General features: G+C 31.5%; 1 protein-coding gene across 1 annotated transcript; it reads left to right on the forward strand.

Annotated features, from left to right (window-relative positions):
* Window positions 1-11,011: 11,011 nt before the first annotated feature.
* LOC143243676 (uncharacterized) lies at window positions 11,012-13,671 on the forward strand (the record flags this gene model as incomplete). The annotated part of the gene is made up of 3 exons (XM_076487308.1): window positions 11,012-11,162; window positions 13,185-13,416; window positions 13,608-13,671. Coding segments are annotated over exons 1-3 (425 nt in total), but the record flags the coding sequence as incomplete, so codon positions are not given.
* Window positions 13,672-13,972: the final 301 nt, after the last annotated feature.

Here is a 13,972-nt window from a genome sequence, read left to right on the forward strand (position 1 = left end):
TGACGACGAGGCCTTTTCTACATCACCAGAGTCCGTCAGAACAACTATGTTAGTAATGTTGTTTATCAATACAAATATCAGTGTAGTAGATAAAGCCACATGAGAGAAACAGGGAGAAAAATCAACACCTGTATAAACCAGCACAATAATCAACCTTACATTGCTCAACATAAACAAAACTCTGGTCACAACATTCCCTTTAATTCATTTCACAACCTATTTAGAAGAAATAAGAACCCTCTGTAAACAAATATGTTGGTGTTTTTTATAATATTTGTTTACCAACGATATTTCAACTAATTTATGATGGGTTCACTTAAGTTTTTATATTTCGAATGTAGTTTTCAAACAATCACTCGTACATTATACGTCATATACTGCAGACGTGAAGTGGTAAATATTTTAACTGTCTCTTATAAATACTTCAAAAAACATATATTAAATCTTATTAATAGAAAACTACGTTATAAATAATCACCTGCATCTACTAAATTAGAAATAAATTTATCTATATCATGTACACATGTACAAAAACACGTGTATATATAGTTCATTAATATCCGATACCGATGGAGTACTTACTACATTAGAAATCGATTTATAGTATTCAATACACCAGTTGGAGACTATAGTGATTTAATAAATTAATTAATGAGGAATGGAAGTGAATTAGAAAGTATTCTTATCACTCGTGACTTGAGTACGATGGCATTACCAAGCTTCTAATTCACATCAACTCTCACAACTCCACTGAAGTCATGAATGTTTTAATGTTTACTTATCTTTCAAACTATAACTACATTTTGAAAATTATAACAACGTCGTTATTTGCAACCAGAGGCAACATCTTCAAAAACACGACTTTCGAGTTTTTCTTGAACTAAATTATTGCCCCCTAATGACTCAGCAGTATGTCTGTGGACTTACAACTCTAAAAACCGGGTTTCGATAACCGTGGTGGGCAGAACACAAATAGCCCATTGAGTAGCTTTGTGCTTAATTCAAAACAACAACAACAAGTAAATTATTTCTCAGTCAAGAATTAAATATAGCTTATCTATATAAACTGTTAATTGTAGTACTTTTATATAGCTATTCTTTTTAAGTTGTTTGTTGTAGTACTTTCATATAGTTTATCCATATAAATTGTTAATTGTAGTACTTTTATACAGCTGTTCTTTTTAAGTTGTATGTTGTAGTACTTTCATATAGCTTATCTATATAAATTGTTAATTGTAGTACTTTTATACAGCTGTTCTTTTTAAGTTGTTTGTTGTAGTACTTTTATATAGTTTATCCATATAAATTGTTAATTGTAGTACTTTTATATAACTATTCTTTTTAAGTTGTTTGTTGTAGTTCTTTAAGTCTATGATGTGTTTAAAATATTTGGCTGTAATACTTTCACATAGGTAGGAATCAAATAACTTACGTCTTTAGTCACTGTCGACAAAAGTAGAGATAGACTTTGTACATTGACGTTTTCAGAGACATAGATTAGGGTTCGAAAACGTCAATTAAAATAATGATAAACTTTATTTACGGTTGTGTATGTAGCCTTGACAGTTTGCACTAAATGTTTCTCCCACTTAAGTAATCTGTGGAATTCTCTGTAGTCTGAGGTACATTAATTTCACTTACAGTAATTAAACAGGTTCAATAGTATAGCTGCATATTATAGTATATTTTGGGTTTCAATAAATTGTTAAGAATGAAAGAAACGGAATCCAGTGTTTTACAACACAGAAAAATATTTATTAAACAAACAGTCAGATGTAATGAGTGTAATGAAAGACCACTTTTACTGGAGCTTTCAGACCTTTCTGTAAAAAAGAATCTATTCACTCTGTAGCATTGTGTAAATGAAATAATACTGTTATTTTTCCAAGGGTGAATGAAATATTCACGTCATTTACATCATATAATGCTTTCATAACCCACAAATGTGGGTTTGTTTTTCAATGAACAGTTCAAGACTATGCAGATTCAAATTCCAAACACAGATCACAAAGGCCACGCCTCTCTTTGAGTCGATATGGACCCAATTGGTAATTTTAGGCTTAATAGAAATATGTATAATATTTATAAATATGTATAACATCCTTTATTAATTTGGTTCTACTTCATTGTGTTCCTTAAAATTGTTATATATTTCCAGTCCTGAATGTGCTTCACATGAAAATGGATTTATATATCTAATAAAATCTGCTTAGACGACCATAACGCCATTTTGATGTAACAATTTCGTTGTTGAAACCTTGCGTTGTGAGTTTAGAAAAAGGTGTGTTATAGCGTTATGTTTGCTCCAGTTCTTAAGTAGATGTTGCAATTGCTTTATATGTTCTGTTTTATTTACCTTTTGAACAAAAAACATACACTAGTAAAGGATGTGCTAGATTGTTGTCAAGCACTAAGCTAAACAATGGACTATTTGTGCTCTTAACCACCACGAGTATCGAAACCTGGTTTATAGTGTTGTAAGTCCGTAGACATATTGCTGTGCTGTTGCGGGGGCGTGGTTAATAAATAGATAAATAAATGATGATTGAAATTTGTATTGTTACAGAGACAAAAATCACTGTTATAGAATAATATTATGTTACCTCCCTTGATTTATCGCTATTTAAGTCAAGCATACGGTGATAAATGAGGTGAAATAATACAATCATAGAATATCCTAAGTCACTTTGGAAATATGATTTGAAATACGAATTATCGGTCATGTAGGTATGCTTTTCATATGTATTTATATCCAGTGTTCAGTATGGTACATAGTGTCTTACTCATCACTGATAAATGCATTACAGAGTTCAAAATACTCCACCTTTTTCATGAACCACGATAATAACTTAAACAAAATATTTTACGTGTTATTGGAAACCTGCCAATCACAACAGGCTGTCGTGGCTTAACTCTAAGCATCTCAAGGTGTCGCTGGTAGAATATGGAACCGCACTTATGCCAATGGCACAGTTATTTCCATTCGAGATTTTCTTACCGGAATCTAACATGGAGAGATGACAGTCATCTTTTGCTTCTGACTCGTTACGACTGTAGGAAAGTGGTCCTAAAACAGAATCAGATTATCACACCAGTCAGTAGGCGTCTGTTAATAAAGAAAGCTTTATGTGCCAGGCTCTCAGTTAGATGTTTTTTGTTAAGGACAAGCCATGTAACAATAAATTGTGAAGATGGCTGACATGGGCAATATAAAAAGTTTGATTACATTATACAACTAGAAGAATAATGATGTGTCGACTTCTTAGGAAGGAAACTTGAAAACTGAACGATAAAAAAGTAAAGAAAAAACTTTTAAATAAATGTAGGGATAACTAACATCAGTCAGTTAGAAACAATACAAACAATATAGTAGGGATAACACTTACATCATCCATAAATAACAGCACATAATAACATATACTCAACTGTTATTAAATAGTTATATGTATTAGTGTATGTCAACTATTCTTTGTATTATTAAGTTGAGATGATACAACCGACATCCCTACTATTTTGATCCATTCATATTAACTATCACTACATTTACTTCCTGTTTTTTAAATGTTTTTCTTTACTTGTTTGTTTGTTCTTTTAATGCAGTGTTTTAATAGACAATAGGTTGAATTTAATATTGAATTTCCGTAATAAATATAATCTCAAGTGGTAACCTCGTTTACACAAAAATTGTAAATATGTTTAATTACCACCAGTTATTAATAATAACTATGAAACTATGTAACCTCAGTGAAGTTTATTAATACTGTTGTTTTAGTTTTCGGGTTGTCACGACTCCAGTTAGGTGGAAATTCAATCATTAAGTACACAAAGAAACAAGTCTTCTGTTAAGAAACCGTTTTGAAACACGACACGTTTTATTTTTCACACGAAAAGTAACATTGCGTTGTTGTTACACAGAGTGAGTCATAATAAGTAATTTAATCAGTGTGTCGTGCACATTGCAAAAACCTTATATTCCAGCGGTGACACGAAAGGTGCTAAAAATATTAACTCTTTGTAATTTTCCCAGTGTTTGATACAACGGGGAACCTCGGCTGCACTCGAGGATACAGAAGAGATGATGACAGGTGTTGTTAGTATACATGACAGCCAACTACTTTTACTGTTCACATTAAACACAATAGAAAATTGACTTTAAAATCATATAGTTTTACAAATATATACGTTTTATTGTTAGGACTATAAAATGTAACAACGAGTAAATAAATACCTAAGTATGTACTTTTAACGTTTTTGATCTCTGTCCTCCTGGTTACTATGACGACGGATTCCAAGCTCACTGCCTGCCATGCCCGGAAGGAACCAATATGATATCTTATGCAGCTGACACCTGTACTGCTTGTCCTGAAGGCAAAATTACTTACTAAGAAGGAGCCAATAGTGAAGATCTTTGTATAACGACTGAAAAAAGGTTTTAAAATATTTTTTTACTGTTCCATTCGAACTTTTTAAAAAATGTTTATTTTTGTTTACACAGTTTGTTATAATAACACACTATTTCAGCACTTTCATTGTTTTATAAGTACATTATAAAGCGTTGCTTTTAACCGGAAAATCTTTTTCACAAGTTGTATACAATTGTCTGAACGATTCAATATGTTAACTGTTCTTTCTGAAAAGCTTACATTTACTTAGACAAAGTTTTGAGACAGTGTGTTATTGTTTTGTTGATCTTGTATGATAACAATTCTATATTAAAACGTTTGTTTTTCTTATTTTGAATCTATGCAATTTTGGCATATTAAGAATGCATACAATATTTTTTTTTGGATACCTAATACACTATGTAACACAAATTTTGTTCCTGTATAGTATGTATTATTTCTCAATTGCTTATGTTGTAAAAGTACAGAGAATGACCATTATTCCTTTTAAACTTTGCTTTTGTGACCTTGATAATGAAATTTAGAAATTAACCTATTTTCTATGTAAAAACGGGCAAATTTGCACATTTTCATTTACATAAAATCTGAATAAAACAACATGTGAATCAAGATGTATTTATACTAAAGTTATACAAAAATGTTTAGAAGTGAGTATTTTTTCGAGATTTGCGATTGTAATGTAAATCACTTTTACGTATCAGACCCAAATATAGTCTCCCATCATGTTTTCGTTATAAGCTCCTTGGTAGCGGCGTTTAAAGTCCAGTATATCTTGGTGGAAGCGCTGATCTTGGTTCTCTGAGTATGCTCCCATGTTCTCCTTGAATTTATCAAAATGAGCATCAAGAATATGGACTTTCAGGAACATCCTGCAGCCCATTTTGCCGTAGTTTTTCACCAGAACCTCAACCAGTTCCACATAGTTTCTGGCCTTGTGATTGCCCAAGAAGCCCTGAACCACTGCGACAAAGCTGCCCCAAGCTTTCTTTTCCTCCCTATTGAGCTTCTTGGGGAATTTTTTGTACTCCATGATCTTCTTTATTTGTGGTCCAACAAAGACACCTGTGACTCAGACAGCTTAGGGAAGAAGTCTCGAAGGTACTTGAAGGTTGTAGACTTCTTATAAAGAGCTGTGACAAATTGTTTCATAACATTTCATTTTATGTGCAAAGGTGGGAACAACACCTTCTGAATGTCCACTAGTGGCTCACACTTGACATTGTGCCTCCCCACAGATAACTCGGTCCGTTGTAGTCAGTGCTTCCTGTTGTAGTGTGCTGCGGTGTCCCTGCTGTCCCAAAGGCAAAGATAACAAGAAACTTGGTAAATCCACCTTAGGGACCCATCAGAAATGCCACCATTTTGAAGTTTCCAATAACCTCCTAGCCATACTCATCATACTTCAAGGCTTCCAGCAAGGTCTTGATGCTGTTGTATTCCTCTTTAAGATATTTAAATTGTAAAAGGTCTAACATTTGTATAATAAAAAAGCTTACTATTCATGCAAGCAAAAGGTGTCCGTCTTATCTTCTAGAGTTTTTTTACAGTGCTCGCAGGTAAAATGAGGTGCCCAGGGATTGTCTTGACCCCCGACAAGCGTGCCGAAATATGCCTTGTAGGCTTCACACATTTTAGTAAATGCTGTCACAGAGTACTTTTTTTGCTCTTGTCTTGATAAATTAACCACATACACAGCAGAATGCGTCTGGAGAATGCTTGCAGCTTCTTGATGTCACCTCTGATAAAATCAGATAGATCTATGTGTTCACTTAGGCAGCTAGATCTGAACTGGAGTGGTGAGTGGTGAGCCCTGTATATATATATATATATATTACTATGGAAAGTTCTAGAAAATTCTAAAAGGTTCTTGAAAATTCTCGTAAGTTTTACAACATTCTAGAATGTTTTTGAAAATTCTTATAAGTTCGAGATAATTCTCTATCGACTACTCAGCACTGATTCTACCTAGAATGTTCTGGAAAAGGGGTGAATTTGTAAATTTCATTACCCAACTCACAAAAGCAAAGTTTGAAGAGAAAAACAGGTCTTTCACATTTACTTTAGGCGTGAGGAATTGAGATATAACGCTTTCTGCCCAGGAAGAAGGAAAAATAAAATTTTATGACATAGTGATATTGGAACTGAAGTAAATGTTTTCATTCAAAGAGATCTATACATAGCATCTCCAGTATTTGGTCTAAAAAACTAACTTCTAAAACTATGCAGAAATTGTATTTAATACAATTGTAGTAATGGTAAGTTAAAAAATAGAGAGAGTTTCGTCGAGTGAAATAATCCTACTTAGTGAAGAGCTCAGATAACTCAATAGTTGTTATTTTTCTAGGTATCGGTTTAAATTGCAAAAAAATATATGTATATACACTTGGCGAATTTAAATGTTGTCGATTTTTAGTATAAAATGTATTATAAATGTAAGAAATATCATGTTTATTTACATAAGATGTTAAAACAAAATTATTGTTGAACATAAAGAATTATACACCTTTTGTATTATTATTAACTTAGGTTTTAAATTTTCTTTCGGTTTTACGTAATCGAAACAATACGTAACACGGGTTTATATATGACGCTCTTTCTCAAGATCAAACTAAAGTGGTTCTTGTGTTTACGTCTCTATCAGCTTCAACACCTACAGTTACAAAATATCCTGGGTGGGTGAAACACGTAACAATCATGTTGATCTGTTTTATTGCTTTATGGTAAGTTATATGTTATCTTCCAGTTTTTGATAATTAATGTATGTGGAACACAGTTATAAATCACTTGATGATATTGGGGTGGGAATGCATCTGGCCTCAATATCCAATTAAACTTTTAACTGAATACTGGGATTGGGTTTTCAATTATAGCGCTACCACATTTGAAAATATCATGTGTGTTGAGTGGCCCTTTGGTTGATAATGCATGAAAACACCAAAGTAAGCCTAGCAACGCTGAATAAGTTTAATTAACTTTGCGAAACAAGCCGAAACAAGTTTTCAGTTATAGTTAATACTACTTACTGAACTAATGATTAAACATACTTTCAGTTATAGTTAATACTACTTACTGAACTGAGGATTAAACATACTTTCAGTTATAGTTAATACTACTTACTGAACTGAGGATTAAACATACTTTCAGTTATAGTTAATACTACTTACTGAACTGAGGATTAAACATACTTTCAGTTATAGTTAATACTACTTACTGAACTGAGGATTAAACATACTTTCAGTTATAGTTAATACTACTTACTGAACTGAGGATTAAACATACTTTCAGTTATAGTTAATACTACTTACTGAACTAATGATTAAACATACTTTCAGTTATAGTTAATACTACTTACTGAACTGAGGATTAAACATACTTTCAGTTATAGTTAATACTACTTACTGAACTGAGGATTAAACATACTTTCAGTTATAGTTAATACTACTTACTGAACTGAGGATTAAACATACTTTCAGTTATAGTTAATACTACTTACTGAACTGAGGATTAAACATACTTTCAGTTATAGTTAATACTACTTACTGAACTGAGGATTAAACATACTTTCAGTTATAGTTAATACTACTTACTGAACTGAGGATTAAACATACTTTCAGTTATAGTTAATACTACTTACTGAACTGAGGATTAAACATACTTTCAGTTATAGTTAATACTACTTACTGAACTGATGATTAAACATACTTTCAGTTATAGTTAATACTACTTACTGAACTGATGATTAAACATACTTTCAGTTATAGTTAATACTACTTACTGAACTGAGGATTAAACATACTTTCAGTTATAGTTAATACTACTTACTGAACTGAGGATTAAACATACTTTCAGTTATAGTTAATACTACTTACTGAACTGAGGATTAAACATACTTTCAGTTATAGTTAATACTACTTACTGAACTGAGGATTAAACATACTTTCAGTTATAGTTAATACTACTTACTGAACTGAGGATTAAACATACTTTCAGTTATAGTTAATACTACTTACTGAACTGATGATTAAACATACTTTCAGTTATAGTTAATACTACTTACTGAACTGAGGATTAAACATACTTTCAGTTATAGTTAATACTACTTACTGAACTGAGGATTAAACATACTTTCAGTTATAGTTAATACTACTTACTGAACTGAGGATTAAACATACTTTCAGTTATAGTTAATACTACTTACTGAACTGAGGATTAAACATACTTTCAGTTATAGTTACTACTACTTACTGAACTGAGGATTAAACATACTTTCAGTTATAGTTAATACTACTTACTGAACTGAGGATTAAACATACTTTCAGTTATAGTTAATACTACTTACTGAACTGAGGATTAAACATTCTTTCAGTTATAGTTAATACTACTTACTGAACTGAGGATTAAACATACTTTCAGTTATAGTTAATACTACTTACTGAACTGAGGATTAAACATACTTTCAGTTATAGTTAATACTACTTACTGAACTGAGGATTAAACATACTTTCAGTTATAGTTAATACTACTTACTGAACTGAGGATTAAACATACTTTAGGTTACAGTTAATACTACTTACTGAACTGATGATTAAACATACTTTCAGTTATAGTTAATACTACTTACTGAACTGATGATTAAACATACTTTCAGTTATAGTTAATACTACTTACTGAAGTGATGATTAAACATACTTTCAGTTATAGTTAATACCATATACTGAAGTGATGATTAAACATACTTTCAGTTATAGTTAATACTACTTACTGAAGTGATGATTAAACATACTTTCAGTTATAGTTAATACTACTTACTGAAGTGATGATTAAACATACTTTCAGTTATAGTTAATACTACTTACTGAACTGATGCTTAAACATACTTTCAGTTATAGTTAATACTACTTACTGAACTGATGCTTAAACATACTTTCAGTTATAGTTAATACTACTTACCTGAACTGATGATTAAACATACTTTCAGCTATAGTTAATGTTACTTACTGAACTGATGATTAAACATACTTTCAGTTATAGTTAATACTACTTACTGAACTAATGATTAAACATACTTTCAGTTATAATTAATACTACTTACTGAAGTGATGATTAAACATACTTTCAGTTATAATTGATACTACATACTGAATTGATGATTAAACATACTTTCAGTTATAGTTAATGCTACTTACTGAACTGATGATTAAACATACTTTCAGTTATAGTTACTACTACGTACTGAACTGATGATTAAACATACTTTCAGTTATAATTAATACTACTTACTGAACTGATGATTAAACATACTTTCAGTTATAATTAATACTACTTACTGAACTGATGATCAAACATACTTTCAGTTATGGTTAATACCACTTACTGAAGTGATGATTAAACATACTTTCAGTTATAGTTAATACTACATACTGAAGTGATGATTAAACATACTTTCAGTTATAGTTAATACTACTTACTGAACTGATGATTAAACATACTTTCAGTTATAGTTAATACTACTTACTGAACTGATGATTAAACATACCTTCAGTTATAATTAATACTACTTACTAAACTAATGATTAAACATACTTTCAGTTATAGTTAATACTACTTACTGAATTGATGATTAAACATACTTTCAGTTATAGTTAATACTACTTACTGAATTGATGATTAAACATACTTTCAGTTATAGTTAATACTACATACTGAACTTGTACGAGAGAATTTTTGAAGTATTTTTCTGGATGTGTTTACATGTGATATAGCAACAAGTAAAAGAGTGATTTAGAACTAATTTTTAGTACTATTGTGTATATATAGAAAACAGAAGGAAAAAATCGCGTTTTTATTTCTTGTTTGACTGTACGAAATTCTAATTTAAATTATTTTATCAAATGTTTCAATAAACTTTGGTGTCGGTACCCACACTGCTGTTAAAAACATCTGCTTTCATGTGAGATACTATATTCACATATCTGTCTTCATATGATATAGGGCCCGGCATGGCCAAGCGTGTTAAGGCGTTCGACTTGTAAGCCGAGGTTCGCGGGTTCGAATCCCGGTCGCACCAAACATGCCTGCCATTTCAGCCCTGGGGGCGTTATAATGTACGGTCAATCCCACTACTCGTTGGTTAAAGAGTAGTTCAAGAGTTGGCGGTGGGTGGTGATGACTAGCTGCCTTCCCTCTAGTCTTACATTGCTAAATTAGGGACGGCTAGTACAGATAGCCCTCGAATAGCTTTGTGCGAAATTCAAAAACAAACAAACAAAATCATATGATATAATATGTTGATATATCTGATATCAGGTGAGGTATTAATTTGATACATTCATCTTCATATGGGGCATTATATTGATACACCTGCCTTCATATAAAGTACTAGACTGGATGATTCGAAACATTATGACTGAACACACTTGGCTAAAGAATCGGTGGAATTGTTTGTTGCTTGAGAATGAGTCTGCTTGTATAATGATATAAATACCGTTTATAAATAAAGGTGTAACTAATTACTCATAGATCATGTAATAAAAAATGTGTATTTTAATAATATTAAAACACGTGTTTTCTTTAAATGATTTTATAGCTTTTTTGTTGTTTCCTCCTCCGGGTTAAAGAAGACTGGAACGAATGGACTTTTCTGTAAATTGTCTTCCGAGGGACATGCACAAGTCTACTTCAGGTGCTGTTGAAGATGTCACAATGAACATCAGTGATGACATACCTGAAGAGACATTGAAATATGATTCACGGATAAGGGTTCGTATTCCTTTAAAGTTTTTTTTTTTATTTTTAATGATACTCAGTATTATACAGCATAGTCATATATCCACTAACAACAGCGTTGTGGACTCAATATTAAACTTTCACTTATTATAAGTTTATTTATATGTACACATGTGTTGCGCAATTATATATTATGTATTCATTCCATTGTCTACGTTGATAGAATGAATAGTACGTTAATAGCACGAAGGCAGCATTGCTGTTATAAAATAATGGCAATCATTCTTATATTTAATTTGTATGAAAATCTTACATTTAATTATCAATATGTGGTTTGATATTCAAGTAGCTGACCATTAATCATCTTAATTCATCTTATGCTTAGAAATTAATATTTGATAGAAGTGAATTCACACTTTTACAGTCAAAAATATTTCACTTTAATGTAATGTATGCAACGTAAAATCATTGTTGATAAGACTCTGGGATAGTCCCAACTACTTAAAACATGCGTTCAGATAATCTTTAATGTTCAGAGTCATTTGAATACATGTGACTTTTCTTCCAAAAGAAACAGATACATGTTCGATACTATTAAGGTCTGATAAGACTGTGCACCAGTAAAACTTGTCAGTTATATCTTCTTCAAACTCAGTACGTGTGGGTAAGAGGCAATACCTTTTCTATAATGTATAACATTAATTACATCCGGAGTACATAAAGGTTAGAGTGGCTATTCATGATTTTGCATTTGTATATATACTTCCACTACCGATATTTAAATCGTGTTATTTTATGTCTTATTGCAACTGTAATATACCTTTTCTGCTCGTATTGCAAAGCTTATTGAGTGTTTAACTGTCTTACACTAAAATGACATTCTGTTGCAACTACGAACATCAGATTCAGTTATTAAGCAGATGCCTCATAATTGCGGCGATTCAACAGATAAGGGTAACCTTCTTAATATGTGGATGGTGTTCTGTTTAATCCATTACTCAAGTATCTGTGTAACTTTGTTGCAAGTGGTTCCACATCCTGTTAACGACACTTTTAGACACATTACAACTTTCTTTATAGTCAGTGTGTCATTTTGTTACAACTGGTTCCACATCCTGTTAACGACACTTTTAGACACATTACAACTTTCTTTATAGTCAGTGTGTCATTTTGTTACAACTGGTTCCACATCCTGTTAACGACACTTTTAGACACATTACAACTTTATAGTCAGTGTGTCATTTTGTTGCAACTGGTTCCACATCCTGTTAACAACACTTTTAGACACATTACAACTTCCCTTATAGTCAGTGTGTCATTTTGTTACAACTGGTTCCACATCCTGTTAACGACACTTTTAGACACATTATAACTTTCTTTATAGTCAGTCAGTATTCAGTGGTCTGATGGTTTCCTTTAGCAAGACATCCATTTATCTTCTTTCTGACTTTATTATGATTATTGAATACCTTAAAAACACTTTAAACTACATGATTTGCTTCAAAATAATAACTAAAATGATACAGTTTGAAAACTTTTTCTCCAAATAAAATAAATGACCAGTCATTTGCAGTTCAGATTACGTAACTGTTCATCACATGCATAAATTGTATAACAATGAAATGAGGAGAAAAACTGATATTTATTTATAACAGTAGTTTTTATCTCGTCTTAACAGTAATATAAACAATCCAATTATTCTTTGGGAATGTTCAAAATATAAATGTGAAACAGTATTTACAGCTATTGTATATTACCTTACTTACCAATTTGCTGTATATTATCAAATATCTTACTTACCAATTGGAACAATGCGTGATATAATTTTCCTAGTTATCTTGAAAACGTTTATCAAATATCTGGAACCAATTTCATAATATATAATTTTTTATACAAACATGTGTTTGGTTTTACGTATATTATATTAAAGAAATTGTTATATAAAGAAATAAATTATATAAGATGTTTATTAAACGATCAATGCTATTAAAACAAAACATTTTCTCCATTGATGAATGTTGCACCACTATATATAGTTATGTTTTACATCTTCAGACAGAAACACCAGCATCAGGAGAGACAATAGACGGTGATGAAAATATTCAAAATAAGACATTTAACTACATCAGGCCAATGACTACTGGACTTCGCAACAACTATGACGAAATTATCACCACGAGGCCTATCTGCAAACCAGAAGATCACCACAAAAATATTATTGTTCTTGAAAGTGCTGACAGCCAAAATAAATCTTTCATTATAAGATCTCCGAAACCAACTCCCATGTGTAAAACAATCATGATAGTTTTACTGTAGATGACACTAAAGAGAATAATTATTCTAATGATGCTGATGTGCTAGAGAACTCTGCCATTACAAGAGCTCTAAAATGTGAATGTTTATATCAGTGAAAACGTACTAAAAGTAAATATGGTACTTTTGTTGTACATTTAACTGAATAGGGTAATCCTTCTGAAGGTGCTAACATCCAAGTCAACTCTACCGTTACAAGAGTTCAGAATCAAGCCCCATTAGCACAGCGGTAAGTTTACGGAGTTACAATGCTAAAATCAGGGTTTCGATTCCCCTCGGTGTGCTCAGCACATAACCCGATGTGGCTTTGCTATAAAAGAAACACACATACACACTCAGAACCAACAAATAAGTTAAAAAGTTCACATAAAATGTTGGTTAAAAATAAATAACGTAATCATATTGTTCCCTGAAACTCGGAACTCGAATCACTAAATATACTATAAAACTGCCCAAGCTAACAAATTGTCCTTACAGTTGAGAGAAATCAAGATGGCTTCAATATCAACAGTATGCAGGTGGCACGACTG

The sequence above is a fragment of the Tachypleus tridentatus genome, unplaced genomic scaffold (genome assembly GCF_004210375.1).
Source record: "Tachypleus tridentatus isolate NWPU-2018 unplaced genomic scaffold, ASM421037v1 tig00001922_pilon, whole genome shotgun sequence".
In the NCBI taxonomy this organism is placed as follows: domain Eukaryota; kingdom Metazoa; phylum Arthropoda; class Merostomata; order Xiphosura; family Limulidae; genus Tachypleus; species Tachypleus tridentatus.